The sequence below is a fragment of the Cervus elaphus genome, chromosome X (genome assembly GCF_910594005.1).
Source record: "Cervus elaphus chromosome X, mCerEla1.1, whole genome shotgun sequence".
Lineage (NCBI taxonomy): Eukaryota > Metazoa > Chordata > Mammalia > Artiodactyla > Cervidae > Cervus > Cervus elaphus.
This window is the reverse complement of record NC_057848.1, coordinates 156,519,348-156,540,534: the sequence shown is the minus strand read 5'-3', so window position 1 is coordinate 156,540,534 and position 21,187 is coordinate 156,519,348. Positions and strand designations below refer to the sequence as shown.

The 21,187-nt window shown below is 40.7% G+C and overlaps 1 protein-coding gene across 1 annotated transcript; it reads right to left on the bottom strand.

The window, feature by feature from the left end:
* Positions 1–2,216: 2,216 nt before the first annotated feature.
* LOC122690212 (ARL14 effector protein-like) lies at positions 2,217–6,982 on the bottom strand. Its single transcript, XM_043897244.1, has 2 exons — positions 6,946–6,982; positions 2,217–3,334 (listed from the first exon to the last, which is right to left on the bottom strand). Exon 2 carries the CDS (start codon positions 3,322–3,324, stop codon positions 2,869–2,871), a length of 456 nt encoding a protein of 151 aa, XP_043753179.1. The 5' UTR covers positions 3,325–3,334; positions 6,946–6,982; the 3' UTR covers positions 2,217–2,868.
* Positions 6,983–21,187: the final 14,205 nt, after the last annotated feature.

Below are 21,187 nucleotides of genomic sequence, written 5' to 3'. Positions count from 1 at the left end.
AAACAAGTGGGACCTGATTAAACTGAAAAGCTTTTGCACAGCAAAGAAAACTATAAGAAAGGTGAAAAGACAACCCTCAGGATGGGAGAAAATAATAGCAAATGAAACAACTGACAAAGGATTAATTTCCAAAACATACAAGCAGCTCATACAACTCAATACCAGAAAAACAACCCAGTTAAAAAGGGGGAAAAAGACATAAACAGACATTTCTCCAAAGACATACAGATGACTAAGACAGACATGAAAAGATGTTCAGTATCGCTTATTATTAGAGAAATGTAAATCAAAACTACAATGAAGTATCACCTCACAGTGGTCAGAATGGCCCTCATCAAAAAGTCTACAAACAGGAGAGGGTGTGGATAAACACTTGCACTGTTGGTGGGAATGTAAATTCATATAGTCACTATGGAAGACGGTATGGAGATTCCTTAAAAAACTAGGAATAAAACCACCATATAACCCAGCAATCCCACTCCTAGGCATATACCGTGAGGAAACCAAAATTGAAAAAGACACAGGTACCCCAATGTTCACTGCAGCACTATTTACAATAGCTAGAACATGGAAGCAACATAGATGTCCATCGACAGATGAATGGATGAAGTTGTGGTACATATACACGAGGGAATATTTCTCAGCCATGAAAAGGAACACATTTGAGTCAGTTCCAATGAGGTGAATGAATCTAGAGCCTATTATACAGAGTGAAGTAAGTCAGAAAGAGAAAGACAAATATTGTATACTAACACATATATATGGAATCTAGAAAGATGGTACCAAAAAATTTATCTGCAGGGCAGCAATGGAGAAACAGACACAGAGAACAGACTTACGGACACGGGAAGAAGGCAGGAGAGGGTGAGATGAATGGAGAGAGTAACATGGAATCTTACATTACCATATGCAAAATAGACAGCCAAGGCGAATTTGCTGTATATCTTAGGGATCTCAAACAGGGTCTCTGTACTAACCTAGAGGGGTGGCATGGGGAGGGAGGTGAGATCGAGGTTCAAGAGGGAGGGGACATATGTATATTTATGGTTGATTCATGTTGAGGTTTGCCAGAAAACAACAAAATTCTGTAAAGCAATTATCCTTCAATTAAAAAATAAATTTTAAAAATAAATGAGTAATTTTTAAAAAATCTGTACTTCAGGATTTGATTAAATTCTTGGAAAGCATTTTCTGCCTCCTGCTGGTTGTGGAAGCATCTCCCCCACAAAAACTTTTCAAGATGCTTGAAGAAGTGGTGGGTGGTTGGCAAGCGGCCGGTAAATATGTTGGATGAGGCAAAACTTTTGCACCAACCTAATATCACTATTATCAGGAATTTTTGATGGAACGTGATTGGTGTTTGCCAAAGAACAAAACATGGATTTGCTTCAGGGAAGGGGGAAAAGCTTTTTTTTTTTTTCTCTTGGGTCTAAAACACACACACATTCTCACACACACAAAAATCAAAGTAAGGAAATTTAAATGCTTTTTATTAATGAACTTGCCACACAGAGATTTTGGGTGAGTTAGTCAGAGGCAAAAGTGGTCTCAGACAAGTGCTCGGGCCTGGTGCACTGGGAAGACCCAGAGGAATTGGGTGGAGAGGGAGGTGGGAGGGGGGATCGGGATGGGGAATACGTGTAAATCTATGGCTGATTCATATCAATGTATGACAAAATAAATAAATAAATAAATAAAAATTAAAAAAAAAAAGTGGTCTCAGGTGAATATTTTCTAGTGGGTAAACATACATGGCCATTTGGTGGGATAGAGATAGGGGCCTTTTGTCTATTTTTAGCCCATTACGTCTGCAGCCTCAGCCAGTGCCTGCACAACTGTGTTCAGTGGAAAGTCTCTTTGTGCCGAATCCAAAGCTTCAGAAGAAGCAATTAAATGTTCCTGAGCAGTAAAGATGGAAAAGTGGAAAAGCAACTTTCTTCTTACAGATCATTTGAATAAAACTTGGTATCAAAGATGACTGAAGAGAAACTTTCCCGATGATGCTGTGGGTGTGAACATTTTCATAGAGATTTTCCCTAAAAGCAGTTTTGCACACTAGCTGCCAAACCTGGCCCAGATGTTTCACATCAGTCTTCTGAGATGGTATCTTCACTGAGGTCAGCAGAAACTAGCTGAATTTCCTTAAATCCTATACCTCCAAGACCAAATGCAACTTAGGTCTTAGGAATTTTGTACCACCTTGGCCAGTTCTGTGTGGCTGGTAGCCTTAGCTGCCAAAAAAATGCTTTTAAATCATTTGTATGTAACAATTAGATTAAAATTTGTTCTTTGAAGTCTGCTTCCAGTTGGCATTTTGCATATCACTTAAATTGAATCTCTGCTTTTGTGCTCATATGCTGGGCCATGTGGCCAATTAAGCTTTTTTTTTTAAAAAACAAATTTCATTTTAGTATTGTTAAAACAGTAATAATAAAAAATGAGACTACGAGTATGCAGTGCCAAGTTAATCCAAATAGCAATTCTGATTTAGAACTGATAATGTGTAAGATCCTAATGGTAACTAGCTATTATAAACATATGTTCCATGTCAAGACAAGCTCTCAGCTACAGAATTCTAAAAATCCTAAACCTCCATCTCCGTAGATACCAGCAAAGAGGAAAGGGATTTTTAATCTGAGAGCAGAGTAGCAATTGAGTTGCTGGTTACCAGGGGAGGAATTTGAGTCGTCACAGCAGGAAGGTTAGAGAAGGACAGTGCGTTACACAGGATTCTATGGCTTCAGAGAACACTAACTAGTCTAAACTGTATTTTTCAAACTTTTTTCCCCCAGTCCTAAAATTCACCCAGGAGAAAGAGGCTGGTTTAACTGCAACGAAGAGAAACTTGATCAGCCTGGAGGGCTGCTCCTAGTCGGAGACGTTGAATGGCATCTTGCTGATGACCTCCCCACTCTCATCGAGCATGCTGGTGTAGGCCCAGCGGCGGCTGCAGCGGCACGTGGGCCCGCACTTGGTGGAGTTACACTTGGGGCACGGGTAGAAGCAACCCAGGCAGTCTTCATCGAGGCAATCACACAGGTCAGCCTGATTGACGAGGAGCCTGCCCTTTCTGTCATACTTCTTGGTTTCGGGCTTTGGAGAAGACAATTCTTTCTTCTTTGACATTTGCTCTTTCTTCTGCTGCTGCCTTATTTTAGGATTAAAGTTGGCGACCTGAGGCCCGGGGTTTTGAAATGTCAACCCTTTTAACTGCCGCTCTACCCGTTTCATTATCTTCTCCTCCATCTCACTGGCTCTCTCAGGAGAACTTTGACGTGCACGTCTCTCTCGCACGGAACTGCTTTTTTCTGCTTTTTTACTCATTTCTGCTCACCTGGGGACACAAACAAAGTCAGCAACCATTTGTGGGCGCTCATTCAACCATGAGGACGCTGGAGCTGGTAAACGTCATTTCAGAATGGGCCTATTAAGTTTTTACTTCAAACCTGGGTTAAGTGGATACGAGCGTTTATCAACACCAACAAATCTTTGGACAAAAGTGCTTTTACCAGATAGATTTTCCTCCTTTATTTAACCATCTCTTTTTTTCTATCACATGTTTAAATAACCATTCATGTTTGTCTAGACTAGTACTTCTCAAACATTAATGTGCATATGAATCATGAAACTTCTTGTTAAAAACTAGATTATGATTCAGTTAGGACTGGGGTGGGGCCAGAGAGTCTATCTTTCTAATGTATGCCAGATTGTACTGATACTGCTAATTCCAAACCTACTTTGAGTCTCAAGGGCCTAGACCTAAACCAATAGTGATCGGGGGCAAAAACTGCTTTGCTTTAACAGAAACCCAGTTATTCTTCTTAGGTGAGTGGCCCTAGGATAGAAAAACAACAGTTTTTTATGTAAAGAATTTCCTTCTCTCCGCAATGCTCCCCCCCTCAACACCCCCACACAAGGCAAACTCTTGACTTTTCCTCCAGCTAAATTGGTTTGAACAAAGAAAATACTGTTTGGACCACTTCAGATCAATAAACATATTCCTTGTTTCTAATGACTGTAGTAAGTAATGGAAATTGGATGGTCATTTTAGCAATTGCCTTTTCTCTTGAAAACGTCAGTACATTAGCTGTGGTTTATTTATTTCGTTTGAAGTGACCTCCACTTCTCAGGAAACACTCTACAAGCTACTTTAAGGTAATTAATCATATTGAATTAGTGATTGGTTTTTAAAAGGCTTTCTAAAATCAGTACACTCTCAAGGACTTTCAGTGTCATTTCACCTCTCTCCATGTCTCACTGTCTCCGTGGGTATGTCTCTTCCCTCACCACTCCCCCCATCCCTCTGTTTCTCTCCTAATTGGCCCACGTCCTACAGACTCCACAAAGCTTCGCAAACTACTAATAATTTAGAGTAGAGAGGCAGAGGATGCCCATTTCTTTAAGGATGTTCTGCCTAGCTTCAAGAAGCAAACTGGCTAAAAGTAAGAGAGACAGAGGATGGGGCATTAGCTGTGAGAAGATCACCATACTAGAGAAAAAATTCCCTTTGCTTCTCACTGGAGAGTTTCAGGCAATTCCAGAGGACTGGCCACACTCCGTTTGATACATACTACTAATTTCACGCAACAGGTTCCCTTTTAGGTCTTCCTTGTCACTTGAACAATGTAGTGTCTACAGAGAAGGAAAAGCAAATGATTCCTCTAAGTCTCTCTCTTCAATTGGATTTATTTGCCAGGATCTTGTTGAGTAAATATCCAGGACAGAAATAATACAGTTTCATAATTTCTATCTAAGTTACTCCAATGTCTTGGCAGGTCTAGAACATTTAGTTTTCTCATTACTCTTATTCTTTGAGTTCTAACTTCATGGTTAACTACTTATCTTACTTTTTTTGGGGAAAAAAAAGGGGTAGCAGCTACCTTTGTGCTACATTACCCTAGGCAGAGGAGCCTCAGGCATCACACTGCCAGGGATCAGACACTAGCACTGTCTTCACCACTATCTGACTTTAACTTAAGGTGACTTCAGTTGCTTAACCTCAGTTTCCTCATCTGAAAGTGGGGATAATAAAAGTACCTTCTCTATGGGTATGCCCTAAATTAGGTGCAGTGAGAATTTCAAAGATGATATAAGACCAGGTTTCTGCCCACAAAGGTTTGGCAATCTCCACTGGAGAGATCAATTATCTGTAGCTCACTGCAAGGACAGGGAAAGGTGCTCCAGTTCAGATTCAGAGAACCCTATGGGGGGTGGGGTTCATAATAATCAAATCAATAGAGGCATCCCTATTTAGAACTAACCTTGATATCATTTTTCTGTGCCACCCCCCTCCCCCGAGTTTAGTGAGGTGCTCAGTCACTCAGTTCTGTCCAAGTCCTTGCAACCGCATGAAGTACAGCCCTTCAGGCTCCTCTGTCCATTTTCCAGGCAAGAATATTGGAGTGGGTTGCCATTCCCTTCTCCAGAACTAAGTTTTACATCTTAAAGAATTCCGGTTCATTCCCATAATGGTAAAAAAAAGTGAGTGTGTGCATGTGCAAATCTGCCACCATAATCCAGTCTAAAACCACTATTTTTTTTTCATTCATTCAACAAATATTGATGAAGAGTATATCGTATATGCTGGGAATTGTGCCCTATTTATTGCAGTAACAATTGCACACACAAGTCCAGAGTCCTTCAAGCAGTGGCCTTTATAAAAATGAATAAATTGGGGTAAAAATCTTTCACTCTTCAATTAAGCAAAATATCTGTGTAGGCCAATTTTAAGGCACAGTATTTGTTTTAGAAACAGGCATCAAGACTCTGGTAGAGAAACTCAAAGGTTAGTTATGAATACCTGTGAACCAAACACAAAACTGATTCTCAATACCTTTACAGTAAAAGCAGAGTTTGTTGCCTGTCTGAATGTTCCAATGTTGTTCCACTGATATTCCTTTTATTTTTAGAGTATTAACAGTGAGTAAAAGAAAATAGAATCAGATTACAATGAGACCTTTTACTGCAGGAACACTGTAATAACCCAATTTGCTGGACACTGCAAGTAAAATCACCAGGCAACTGAACAGATGTGGCCATTTTATGTTCAGCTATAGCACACTCAACCTTTGACATGAGATATGTTTGTGAACCAGAAATGGTAGCTTAAACCCCAGGGCCTCTTAAACCCTTGACCTCTCTCAAACATGTTGGGAGGATATATTCAGGCAAACAGTTAAGGGAAATTTAAAATAGAAATAAATGCTTGGTGAATGCATTTGAACCCTTGACATTCCAACCCTGTTGGTCAGGAAAGATCTTGGTATTTTCACAGGGAACTCTTTTTTCTGTTAAAATCACTTTGAAGGTAACATTATTTTTTTCTTGTCACTCGACAATTTATTTACTTGTCATAAAATACAGTGAAAAAACTCTGAGCCCAACCACATAAAAGTCTTAAATGCATGAGCTTTATCATTATCTTTCTTACCATAGTTCTGTTAGTCCTTAAATTTCATGGTGTTGAAAATATCCTTTTTGTGTTTCTTTTCTGGATTGTTCTCCCTCTGAGCAATGGTTACTAGAATCTTTTAGATTGACATGTATTTGCTAATTGGATTAAAGGCGAGATAATGGAAGACTTTTTTCCCCAACTATCTGGGTGATATTCTTAATCTGGAAAACAGATGTTTCAACATCTTTTTGCATCTTTGTGTTCATGATTACAGTAAAGTTTCAGAATATTCCAAATGATTCAGATTCACTTTCCACATTGTTGGAAGCAGGAAGCCATTAAGATGAAACCCTTTAAACTTATATGTAATAACAGGAGGTGAAAGAAGGTAGAAAAGGGAGGGAGGAGTCCATAAGACTTGTTCTTGGTTGATGTTTTTTTATACTTCTCTCAGCTCTCAAAACTGCCTTTTTGCTTAATTCACTTATTGAAGCAGTTGATGCTTTTTATTATCCCACTCACATAGATTAAAAATGTTAAAATATACTTACTAAGTGTAAGATGAAAGATAATCCTGATTTAGGTGGTCACACTACTTTCACCGAAGACAGTCCTTTTACCTAAAATGCATAAAAAGGCAGTTTGTCATCTATTCATTAGGGGGAAATGTGTTAAATGTAACACACAAATAAAATCTCCTGTCCTTCACAATAATTGTGTCTCTTAACTTTCATCTTTCTTCTAAAAATGTTTATACGAGTTTTCTAGGCCATTGGTATTTGAGAAAATGGGAGGAAAATGGTTATTACTGAAATAGTCTTAATGAAAAATAGTTTCAAATGTTCAAATTATGTTAAAAAAAAAAAAAAGAGGGAAGGGGGGCAAAAGAAATCTTATTTCAGGAGTACCCTGGCTGAAAGTTTCAACAAATTTAATCTTTTAAAAAAATCTTCAGTAATAGTAATAATGAAAGAGATCCTTTTCGTTTAACAGCGAGAATGATTAATTTGGCATTATAAAAACTTCACATTTTCCATAACTGATACTTGGAATCAAAGATGTATGGTACCTCTGTCTATGTTTGATGTTAGACAAAAGCCTTGTTGTATAGAGAAGCGGAAATTCTTGGGTCCTGCACCCAGAAATTCCAGTTCATTAAGTCTGCGGGGTTGCCTGTGACTCTGCATTTTTAACCGACAGCCTGAGGTGATTCTGATGTTGTGGTCCGGGGACCACACCTGGAGAAGGGTGGTTGTGTAACTCTTCTGAGACTGTAACAGAGCCCAGCTCTGCCTGCCATCCTCTGCTCGCACAGCTGTTGCTAAATATCCCTCAACAAAGATCTTTAGGGAGATGACTTTCATACAGTTTGATATCTTGAGATACATTCTGAGTGATCCTCAGTCATAACAGTTAAACACCTTTGTTTAATTCACTATACTCTTCCTGAAATTAGTGAACATACAAGGGTGTATCTGGTAACTGTCTACAACCACACTACATATTTGGCCAGAACCCTCTGGTTAATAGAGGTGGGGCTGCCTATTCACCTAGATTTGAAATACAAATGAAATATTAGAATTCAAATGAAGGATTCTTAGCCTACCACCATTATATACTGGGGGCTTCCCTGGTGGGTCAGAGGTTAAAACGTCTGCCTGCAATGCGGGAGACCTGGGTTCGATCCCTGGGTCGGGAAGATCCCCTGGAGAAAGAAATGGCAACCCATTCCAGTACTCTTGCCTGGAGAATCCCATGGACGGAGGAGCCTGGTAGGCTACAGTCCACAGGGTTGCAGAGAGTCAGACATGACTGAGAGACTTCACTTTATTATATACTGGAGAAGAGATGATGTCATTTGGAGCAAATCATAAGAGACAGTGCCCATACATTAAAAAGTTGTTGAAAGGGTAAAGAGAAGGGGTTGAATTTAGACAAAGATCTGGTTATTCTGACAACTGGTAAATAGTATAGTATGTTTTGCTGAATTTCACCTGCCATTGCTACTGTTTATCTTCCTAAATACAATTAGATGTGTTCCTGCAAGCAGAATTCAAGAAGGCTTCTGGTGAATTCTAGACTGTCTCTGAGTAGTGTGTGCCTCATCACAAATACCTGGACTGGGGGAGGATCCAGAAAACTGCCACGCCCACAGAACTGCTTTTCTCTGCCTGAAGGAGTGCTGGACCAGTTCTATAAAGGAGGTCAGACAAGAGCTTACAAATGAGGCACAAGGCAGAGTTCCTAAGGGATCCAACTATTTATTTCTTCCCTCCTTACCTACCCTTCTTTTCTCCTCTGTTGACACCCTGCAGAAGGAAAGTGTGGAAGAATGTATTATTTGTTCATAATTTTTCCTTCTATTCCCTGTATCGTGCCATAGTTTCACTAGGTAGATTATACTTCTCCATCCCATTGACCTTGAAATTTGCCATATGACTTGCTTGGGCTAAAGGAAAATGGGCACAAGTGATCATTAATGAGTTCTGTGCTGATATATTAAAGGGCATTGCAAATTTCTGCCAAGTTCTTCTTGTATTTCTGTCATCTGCCATGAGAAGTGCATACCCCAGGAAGCTGCTGACTGCAAAATGAGACACATATGAACAGATCTCAATTTGATTCACAGCCTTAAGCAGAGCTGCCATAAGTGACCCACAGACACATGAGGAAGAACATCAATGGTATCTTAGTAAACCATTAAGATTTAGGGGTGGGGTGTTTGCTATGCAGCAGCATCATAGCCTTAGCCGAATAACACACAAGGATAAGTGCCATTTACTTGGGACTCACACCTTGCCAAGCACCGCTAACATTAGCTCCTTTAATCTACAAAATTTCCTTCTGAGATCTGCTAATGCGTCCATCTTTCATGAAACATTTGCTCAGAGAAGGCAAGGACTCACAGCTAACAAGTGGCTAAGCCAGAAACTCAAATTCATGTGTGCCCAAGTTCAAATATTGCGTTGGCCAAAAAGTTCATTTGGGTTTCTTGTAACATTTCATGGAAAAAGCAAAATGAACTTTTTGGCCAACCCAATACAATGATTGTTCCATGGCTTTTTCCTATTTTTCCTGCAGTTGAAACCACAGGTGATAGCAACAACCACCACATAAAACACAATTTCACTCTTTTATGAAGGGCACTTTCCTGGGTCTTCTTTCAATCCAATTACTAATTGGGATACTTAAGTCCCGTTTTTGTTCTGCTCTAGATTGAATCATTGCCCATGAGATTTGAAATGGTAAGTCTTCAGTTCGGAAAGTATTGTGCTTTAGAAACCACAGGAAGGCTTAAAATAGATTGGAATATTCTGAGGTTATAGGTAGGAGAGAAAATTGTACCAGATAAAAACCAGTTGAACCAGTGTTTTGAGCTTTTCTTGACTAAACCAGACAGACTCCATAGAAACTACTCAGGATCCTCCCTGTCACCCCACTGCAAGAAATGATCATTCAGAAAGGACCGCCAGTATTGTTGCAGTGACACTCAGAAGGAAATATTTCCCATCTCTGGCTGCACATTAGAATCATTTGGAGACCTTGAGGAAAAAAGAAATCTGGGCCCTGCTGACAAGCAAACTCAATTGACATTTCTGAGTGAGAAGCTGAGCATGTTTTTTGTTTTTGGCGGGGGGAATGTAAATTTTTTAAAGTTCCCCAGGTGATTCTATTTTCTTTGACCACACTGAGTAGTGTGCAGGGTACTAGTTCCCAGATCAGGGAACAAACCCTGGCCACTCCCCCACCCCCGACTGCAGTGGAAGCGTGGAGTCCCACCCACTGGACCACCAGGGAAGTTCCCCCAGGTGACTCTCATAGGCAGCCAGGGTTGCGACCCACTAAGCTACACTGATGGCTCAGATGGTAAGAATCTGCCTGTGATGCCAGAGACCTGGGTTCAATCCCTGGGCTGAGGAGATCCCCTGGAGGAGAGTGTGGTAACCCTCTCCAGTATTCTTGCCTGGAGAATTCCATGGACAGAGGAGCCTGGTGGCCTACAGTCCATGGGGTCACAAAGAGTTGGACACAACTGAGAGGCTAAACACGGGGCAAGCTGTAATAGGGAATGGGCTTCCCTGGGGGCTCAGTAGTAAAGAATCCACCTGCTAATGCAGGAGATGTGGGTTCCATCCCTGGGTGGGGAAGATCCCCTGGAGGAGGGCATGGCAACCCACTTCAGCATTCTTGCCTGGAGAATCCCATGGACAGAGGAGCCTGGTGCTCTACAGTCCACGAGGTTGCAAAGAGACATGACAGAGCGACTCAACAACAACAACAAAAGCTAGAAGATGGACACAAAAAATGTATTTGCTGATTTGCTGATATTTCACATTAAAAGCCAATTCTAGTGAGTGACTCACTCATGGAGACCGGAGTGTCAGCTTTGCATGTCTTTGAACTTCCTACCTACTCTCCTATCATCATTCTTTACCATTTCTCTTTCCTCCACGGAATATTTACTGAATCTATAGTTATTTACTGAAATCCACATCTATGTTAATTCCTAAAGTGGTGTTTGCCAAGGGTTAGACTGTTAAAGTTTATAGAGTTTGTAAAGAATTCACTAAAACTGTTATCGGCTAACTTAAAGAGGAGAGATGTCAGTGGCTTCATTAGCCAAATAAATAAAGCCCCAACTGTCATTTATAGTGATTGTATACATGGTTCATACTCTCCCATGACTATTTTGGGGCACTGACATGATAGTTTAATTTGCACATACAAGTTCCCAAGGATTAGCTGTGACTGGCATAGCCTGAGATTGAGACATGTATGCTATCTTGCTCCTGCATACAGAGACCCCTTGTGGCACTCATCTGACGGCCTCCCAGGATATGTGGGAAACCTTCTATTTCTTTTACAGTAAGATACACAACTCCTTTATTGCACTGGTGGCAACTGATTTTTTTCAATGCATTTGAATGAAAATAATATCTAAGATTTATGGAGTATTGTCTATGTGCCAGGCACTATCCTTAGTGTTCTACGTGCATTAACTCATTTAATCCTTAACTCTATGAGGTAGATGATCTATTGTCCTCATTTTACAGAAGAAAAAAACTGAGGCACAGAAAAATTAAGTAAGGTGTCTGAGATCACACACATATTAAAGGATCAAGCTGGAATTTGAACCCAGACAGTCTAGATCCAGAATCTGGATTTTGAGCCACTAGAAATACCACATCCCTTAGAAGGTAAGGGACTGATCTGAGTACATTTTAGGAGAGGCTGTAGAGCAACCAGTAGTCTCGTCACTGCTAATGGAAGTGCAAACTGGTACAACCACAAACAAATGGTTTTATGACAGCTGATACCTACTAAAGCTGAACACCTGCTTACCCTATGACCCAGTAATTCCTGGGTACATATCCCAAAACAGTGCATACTTGTGTTGACGAAAGGACATGAATTTGGGTGTTTGTAACAGCACTGAACTGGAAACTACCCAAAGGTCCATCAACAGGAAAGCAGGTAAACACATTTTAGTGTATCTATACTGCTCTGCAGCAATGAGAGGAAAAAAATGTATCACTACACAGAGTAATAAGGAAGGCTCTCACAAACATAATGCTGACTGATAGAAGTCAGGAAAATAGAGCACAGGCTATATGTTGCTATTTATAATAAGTTCAAAGGCAGGCAAAAGGAATCTCTGCTGTTAGGGGTCAGGCTATTGGTTACCCCAAGGGTGAGAGCTCTGTCTGGAAAGAGTATTTGGGGGCAGGTCTTCTGGGGTCGTGGGTAAAGATATATTATCTTATTGGTGCTATGTGGTTTGTGGGATCTAGTTCCCAGACCAGGGATTGAAACCATGTCCTCTGCAGTAGGAACATGGAGTCCTAACCACTGGACTGCTAGGGAAATCCCAAGTCCTTTTATTGATCTGGTTAGTGTCCACAGCATGTTTAAGTTCTGAAAGTTCAGTGAGTCTTACATTTAGGTTACATGCACTTTTCTGTATGTACACTATATATATATATAAATTTTGCAAAGGTACCTCTGTGATCAAATATTACCTAGAGATAGGAGATTTCATTAAATATTTTCAAATAAACAATGCATATCTGGAAAAGCAGTGTTAATGGGAAGGTTCATAGCAATACAGGCTTACGTTAAGAAACAAGAAAAGAGTCAAATATCCTAACTCTACACCTAAAGCAACTTGAAAATGAATAAATTATGAACTCCAGGGGTAGTAGACGGAAAGAAATCTTAAAAATTAGGGTAGAAATAAGTGGAAAAGAAAAAAAAGAGACCATAGCAAAAATCAACAAAACCAAAAGCTGGTTCTTGGAGAAGATAAATAAAATTGACAAACCATTAGCCAGACTCATCAAGAAACAAAGGGAGAAAAATCAAATCAACAAAATTAGAAATGAAGATGGAGAGATCACAACAGACAACACAGAAATAGAAAGGACCCTAAGAGACTATTATCAGCAACTATATGCAAATAAAATGGACAACTTCTTAGAAAAGTACAACTTTCCAAAATTGAACCAGGAAGAAATAGAAAATCTTAACAGACCCATCACAAGCACAGAAATTGAAACTATAATCAGAAATCTTCCAACAAACAAAAGCCCAGGACCAGACGGCTTCACAGCTGAATTCTACCAAAAATTTAGAGAAGAACTAACACCTATCCTACTCAAACTCTTCCAGAAAATTGCAAAGGAAGGTAAACTTCCAAGCTCATTCCATGAGGCCACCATCACCCTAATACCAAAGGCTGACAAATGCCACAAAAAAAGAAAACTATAGGCCAGTATCACTGATGAACATAGATGCAAAAATCCTGAACAAAATTCTAGCAAAGAGAATCCAACAACATATTAAAAAGATCATACATCATGACCAAGTGGGTTTTATCCCAGGGATGCAAGGATTCTTCAATATCTGCAAATCAATGAATGTAATACACCACATTAACAAAGTGAAAAATAAAATCATATGATTATCTCAATAGATCCAGAGAAAGCCTTTGACAAAATTCAACATCCATTTATGATAAAAACCCTCCAGAAAGCAGGAATAGAAGGAACATACCTCGAGATAATGAAAGCTATATATAACAAACCCTCAGCAAACATTATCCTCAATGGTGAAAAATTGAAAGCACTGCCCCTAAAGTCAGGAACAAGACAAGGGTGCCCAGTCTCACCACTACTGTTTGACATAGTTTTGGAAGTTTTGGCCACAGCAATCAGAGCAGAAAAATAAATAAAAGGAATCCAGATTGGAAAAGAAGAATCAAAAATCTCACTGCAGATGACATGATCCTCTACACAGAAAACCATAAAGACTCCACCAGAAAATTACTAAAGCTAATCAATGAATATAGTAAAGTTGCAGGATATAAAATTAACACACAGAAATCCCTTGCATTCCTATACACTAACAATGAGAAAACAGAGAAATTAAGGAAACAATCCCATTCACCATTGCAACGAAAAAAATAAAATACTTAGGAATGTATCTACCTAAATAAACAAAAGACCTATACATAGAAAACTATAAAACACTGGTGAAAGAAATCAAAGAGGACACAAATAGATGGAGAAGTATACCATGTTCATGGATCAAAAGAATCAATATAGTGAAAATGAGTATATTACCAAAAGGAATCTATAGATTTAATGCAATCCCCATCAAGCTACCAATACTATTTTTCAGAGAACTAGAACAAATAATTTCACAATTTGTATGGAAATACACAAAACCTAGACTAGCCAAAGCAGTCTTGAGAAAGAAGAGTGGAAATGAAGGAATCAACCTGCCTGACTTCAGTCTCTACTACAAAGCCACAGTTATCAAGACAGTATGGTACTGGCACAAAAACAGAAATATAGATCAATGGAACAAAACAGAAAGCCCAGAGATAAATCCACGCACCTATGGACACCTTATCTTTGACAAAGGAGGCAAGAATACACAATGGAGAAAAGACAATCTCTTTAACAATTGGTGCTGAGAAAACTGGTCAACAACTTGTAAAAGAATGAAACTAGAACACTTTCTAACACCATACACAAAAATCAACTCAAAATGGATCAAAGATCTAAACATAAGACCATAAACTATAAAACTCCTAGAGGAAACCATAGGCAAAACACTCTCCGACCTAAACCACAGCAGGATCCTCTATGACCCACCTCCCAGAATATTGGAAATAAAAGCAAAAATAAACAAATGGGACCAAATTAAAATTAAAAGCTTCTGAATCAGCCATGGATTTACATGTGTTCCCCATCCTGAACCCCCTCCCACCTCCCTCCCTATCCCATCCATCTGGGTCATCCCAGTGCAACAGCCCTGAGCACTTGTCTCATGCATCCAACCTGGATATTGTAAAGTAATTAGCCTCTAACTAATAAAAATAATTGAGGGAAAAAATGGTGAGCATTAAAAAAATAAAAAATAAAATAAAAAAATTAAAAGCTTCTGCAAGAAGGGGTTATGTGATTATTGTGCAGAGGAGATAACATATGAAAAGAAAATTACTCAAGATACAGTAAAAAAAGGGTGAGAAGGGTTATGCTCCCCAGTCTTACTCTTCCTGAGACCAGCACATAGCACTGGGGCTATAGGACCTTAAAGTGAGCGCTGGAGAATGGCAAGTCATAGAAGAGAAATAGAAATAGGTGCCTACCTGGCAACCACGAAGTACCAATAGGTACGTGACAACAAACACAGTTCAGAAGAACATGGGCAAGAGTTTACTTAACTACCTGGAAGATACTTGCCCTGTGAAGTACCAGGGGCATCGAGGAATTTCTAGCGGCGGCTGGAAGATGAAGCCACTCAAAATGGCTGTGTTCTTGTTCTCTGTCCCTGTCAGACTAGTGCCTACTTCATCTACACCCTACTTGCAGGATTGACCTTCCCACCTCCTTGCCCCACGGCCTAGCTAACGATAGCTTACCAAACTGCAGAGGAGGAGTCAGTCTCTCAACTGGTTCCCGCGAACAGCCGGTTCTGCGCAATGGCGGCCTTGGACCACGTGCATGGGTTCTTGTGTGCGCATGCGTGCGTGGTGTGTGCGCATGCGTGCGTGATGCGTGCGCGCCTGCGTGCGTGCCTGCGTGCGTGCCTGCGTGCGTGTGTGGTGTGCGCATGCGTGCTTGTGTGGGCGACCGTGTGTGGGCGTCCGTGTCCGTGTGTGTGTGTGTATGTGTGTGTGTGTGTGTGTGTGTGTGCCTGAGTGCATTCGTGGGTGCGTGCGTGGGTGCATGGCTGTGTGCATGGGTGCATGTATGGGTGTGTGGCTGCGTGCTTGGGTGCCTGCGTGCCTGCACGCATGCGTGTTCAGCCATGTCCCAGTCTTTTGACTGTAGCCTGCCAGGCATTCTCCAGACAGGCATAGTCATTTCCTTCTCCAGGGCATATGCCTGACAGGGATCAGCTAAGGTCAGTTCTCATACAATTGGTAATCCTGGCTTCCCCCAACCCCCAACAGTGAAACCTGCCGACGTGTCCGTGCTGCCTGCCTGCTCCTGCGTTGCACACGATGGGATGTTGCTCCAGGACCTTGCCCGAGACAGGCAGGGTCCTCCATCGGTTCAACCGTGATGTCTTCGTCTCTGTCGCTGACTTAGGGCCCTTTCTTTGGTTGTGAAACTGGGCAAGTCAGGCCTTGCTGGCCTGTGGGATGCCGCAGAACAGTAGTCTTGGGCTAGGAGTCCTTAATTTGGGCATAAATGTGTTTGTTCGTCTTTTATTTAATTAGTTTCTGGTTTTGCTGGATTTTTGTTGCTGCTCAGGGGCTTTCTCTAGTTGGGGAGAGCTGGGGCTTCTCATTGCAGTGGCTTCTCTTGTGGAGCACTGGCTCTAGGGCACGTGGTCTGAGTAGTTGTAGTGCAATGGCTTAGTTGCTCCAGGGCATACGGACAGGGAGGGATTGAACCAGTGTACCTGTATTGGCAGATGGATTCTTTTCCACTGTGTCACCAGGGAAGTCCAATTTGGGCATAAAAATGTGACATCATTCATACCCAAACTGCTAAGATCTGGGAATATTTTCATTATTCCACAGTAGGGTGTGCTGCCCAATCTCCTTGGAGAAGATTATACAGATCGTGTTTTGTCAAACTACTTCCATTATATTAAAGTGCTCTGTGGAAAGAATATTCAATGATCAAAGTAGTTTGAGAATAGTGGATTAAATAACATTAAGTAGATGTCTGTACTGAAAAACTCATGTCATTAATGTGCTAATGGGGTAGTGAATCCTTGTGTCAATCAGGATATGCTAGGTTATGCTGAAACAAAAATTGACACTAAAATTTCAATGGCTTATATCAAAGGTTTGTTTCACTAGTCCTGCCACACATCATCTTCTCTTTGGGACCTAGGCTGAAGCAACAGACTATTTTTCGTTTGTTAGTATTCAATAGAAATTTATCTTTATTTTTACACAGAATAAAGTGCACAGGTCTTATGATTTTCCGTGTAGAAGTGCAGGGAAGTTAATGCCCGTGGGACAAACTTTGATCAGTGTAGAGACAGGAGACAGCAGAGAATCAGCAGCTAAGTTCCCTATGTGTTCCCTCTCTGATGGGCTGTAATGGGGCACAGTTCTTTTCATCTTGGTACCAGGTGGACACACTTGAGAGAATCAGCTGTTTCTCTCATTGAGTTTGATGGAAAGTTTGTTGGGAAGCAGTGACCAGTATCACAGGACATCATCTTATATTTGAATATTTATTTATTTATCTTGCTGCTCGGAGTCTTAGTTGTGGCATGTGGGATCTTTAGTTGTGGCGTGTGAGCTCTTATTTGCGGCATGTAGGATCTAGTTCCCAGACCAGGGATTGAACCCAGGCCCCCTGCTTTGGGAATGTGGAGTCTTAGCCACTGGACCACCACGGAAGTCCCTCACCTTGTATTTGAATCTCCCTCTTTTCTCCTCACTTTAGCTGCCATGGATTATACCTCCCATGAAAGCTGTAGCATTTAAACCTTTCTTCAGGCTCTGTTTTCCAGGGAACCCAGGAGAACACAGTGTGGGAAAATATCAGGGCTCCCTGATTTCGCAGACCAGTGGAATTGTGCTATGTTAGGCCTCCTTGGTATTTCTCCATCTCACAAAGTACACACTCAGCTTTGCACATACTGTTTCTCTCTATGGAACATTCTTCTTTCAGACATATGCATGGTTTCTTCTCTCACCTCCTTCAGGTCATTGCCCAAATATTGCCTACTTACTGAGACCATTCCTGCTCTCCTATTGAAATTTGCACACATATACTGCACTGTATTCCTTCACCCCCCCATTTATTTTATTTATTGTTATTTCTAGAATAATAGCTCCATATTATATCTCATCATTCTTGGTAAGCTCCATGAGAGGAAAAACATTCAGTAAGTATTTGTGTGGTAGCTGGAGGGATGGATAGATGATGGATGAATGGATGGATAGAGTGATGGATGAATAGATGAACAGATGGAGTAGTCGGTGATAGGGAGCTGTTCTTTTTCATGGTTCAGGATCTCTGTAAACATGGTATAAAAAACTCCAAATGAACTTCAGTTTCAGGATTCACGGGCAGTTCAGAAAAGAACTGTTGAATCAAACTGTGCTGAATGTTTTCTTTAGTTACTCCCATCAGTGGTTGAGCTAATCAATTTTGGAGCCTTCCAAACAGTCTCATTAGGCTGTTTGAAACGATTGATGTCAGAATATAGCACTCTTATCCCTTCCTTTTTCATCGTTAATTAATGGATTAAAAGTCCACTATAGCAGTGTTAAAATCTAGCCCAGGAAGAAAGTGGTCCCGGACTGTTGGCTAGCTGCATCTCATTCCATCTGATGCTGCTGAGGCCTGGCCATCAGTGGGCATTTGAGGGAGACAACAAAAACCCACCAATAAGACGGCTGGAGAGCTTGCTAAGTTTAGAGGCATCCATTAATGGACTCTTGTTTTTAGCAAGATGGAAGTTTGTTATTTAAAAATTTTGTTCTGAATTATTAATTTATGTAGAGATAAAAAAACGCTTGGGTTTTTAAGCCAGATCAGTTTGGGCTCACAAAATCATTCTACATATATTAAGATGAGGAAAGGCCATCTGTTTGTCTGGAAGAGAACTGACTAGCTTTTGAGTACCTTGTAAAGTGGCAAATGATGAACGATTTTAAGTGGGTTGCTTTAGTTATGTCTACAGTTTGTTTAGTATTTTAACTATGTATAAAGCACACCGTAATGTTGAGAAATGAGTATAAACCCTAGTGTGGGTGGTATCTGGATGTTTGTAGCCCTTGTTTAGTACCTATAATTCTAACCATAAGAGCTTCTACTTGGTGCTTATGATGATCCAGGAATCACATTCAGTGCTTTCAGTATGCTGTTTTTTCTTCACAACAATCTTAGGAGCTAAATATTATTATCCCCATTTTATTTATTTATTTTTTATTAGTTGGAGGCTAATTACTTCACAACATTTCAGTGGGTTTTGTCATACATTGATATGAATCAGCCATAGATTTACACGTATTCCCCATCCCGATCCCCCCTCCCACCCCCCTCTCCACCCAATTCCTCTGGGTCTTCCCAGTGCACCAGGCCTGAGCACTTGTCTCATGCATCCCACCTGGGCTGGTGATCTGTTTCACCATAGATAGTATACATGCTGTTCTTTTGAAACATCCCACCTTCACCTTCTCCCACAGAGTTCAAAAGTCTGTTCTGTATTTCTGTGTCTCTTTTTCTGTTTTGCATATAGGGTTATCGTTACCATCTTTCTAAATTCCATATATATGTGTTAGTATGCTGTAATGTTCTTTATTTCTGGCTTACTTCACTCTGTATAATGGGCTCCGGTTTCATCCATCTCATTAGGACTGATTCAAATGAATTCTTTTTAACAGCTGAGTAATATTCCATGGTGTATATGTACCACAGCTTCCTTATCCATTCGTCTGCTGATGGGCATCTAGGTTGCTTCCATGTCCTGGCTATTGTAAACAGTGCTGCGATGATATTATCCCCATTTTAAAGTTCAGGAAACTACCATTTAATGGGGTTATTAACATGCCCAGGGCCTTACAGTCATTAAGGATCACAGGCATGGCTTTACCATGTTTCTTGTTCAGTTGCCGAGTCATATCCCACTCTTTGTGACCCCATGGACTGCAGCACGCCAGGCCTCCCTGTCCCTCACCATCTTCCAGAGTTTGCCCAAGTTCATGTTCATTGCATCAGTGATGCCGTTCAGCCATCTCATCCTCTGACACCCTCTTCTCCTGCCCTCGATGTTTCCTAGCATCAGGGACTTTTCCAATGAGTTGTCTGTTTGCATCAGATGACCAAAATACTGGAGCTTCAGCTTCAGCGTCAATCCTTCCAGTGAATATTCAGGCTTAATCTCCCTTAAGATTGACTGGTTTGACCCCTTGCCATCAAAGGGATTATCAGGAGTCCTCTCCAGCACCATAGTTTGAAGGCATTAATTCGTTGGCATTCCGATCTCACAACCATACATGATGACTGGGAAGATCATAGCCTTGACTATGTGGACCTCTGTTGGCAGAGTAACATCTCTGTTTTTCAACAGACTGTCTAGGTTTGTCATTGCTTTCCTGCCAGGAAGCAATTGTCTTCTGAATTCATGGCTGCAGTCACTATCTGCAGTCATTTTGGAGCCCAAGAAGAGGAAATCTGTCACTTCTTCCATCTTTGCCCCTTCTATTGGCCATGCAGTAATGGGGCTGGAAGGCATGACCTTAGTTTTTTGAATATTTAGTTTTAAGCCTGCTCTTTCACTCTTCTCTCTCACCCTCATCAAGAGGATCTTTAGTTCGTCTTTGCTTTCTGCCGTTAGTGATATCATATGCATATCTGAGGCTGTTTATGTTTCTCCTGCCTGTCTTGATTCAGACTTGTAACTCATCCAGCCTGGCATTTCTCATGATGCGCTCTGCGTATAAGTTAGACAGAGTGACAGCAGACAGCTCTGTCATACTGCTTTCTCAATCTTGAACCAATCAGTTGTTCCATACAGGGTTTTAAATGTTGCTTCTTGACCCGCATACAGGTTTCTCAAGAGAAAGGTAAGATGGTCTGGTATTCCCATCTCTAAGAGCTTTCCACAGTTTGTCATGATCTACACAGTCAAAGGCTTTCGTGTAGTCGATGAAACAGAGATACCCGTTTTTTCTGAAATTCCCTTGCATTTTCTATACTCCAGCAAATGTTGGCAATTTGATCTCTAGTTCCTCTTCTTTTTCTAAACCCAGCTTGGACATCTGGAAGTTCTTGATTCACATAATTCTGAAGCCTAGCATGCAAGATTTTAAGCATGACTTTACTAGCATGGGAAATGAGTGCAATTGTCTGATGGTTAGAACATTCTTTAGTACCACCTTTCTTGGGAATTGGGTTGAGGATTTTGCTTTTAGCTTTTAGCCATCAATGGATTGGTAAGACTCATCTGATGGTGACAAAGCCAGAAGATACACATGTAATTTCCAAAGCTCAGACCCTTCAGTTAAACCACATCTTAATACCACCTGTTCAAAAGGACCCAATAAATGTATTTTTAGGTGCTGATGTTCAGAAATCTGCATGTTAATAGGTTCTGAATTAACAGTGTTGGCTTGGGACTCCCCTAGAAAGTAGTTTTCATTGTTAGAAACCTTATCAGCCAATGACGTAAGAGTTGTTCCTATTTTTGACATGTCGGTGATCAAATGATAGATATGAAACTGTATGAATTTTGACCTTTTCCAGTCCTGTGGTCACTGCTGGGTCTTCCAGATTTGTTGACATAATGAATGCAAAGTTTTGATGG

Excerpts from the sequence above, each read along its gene's own strand:
- LOC122690212 (XM_043897244.1), bottom strand. The coding sequence starts at position 3,324 with ATGAGTAAAAAAGCAGAAAAAAGCAGTTCCGTGCGAGAGAGACGTGCA.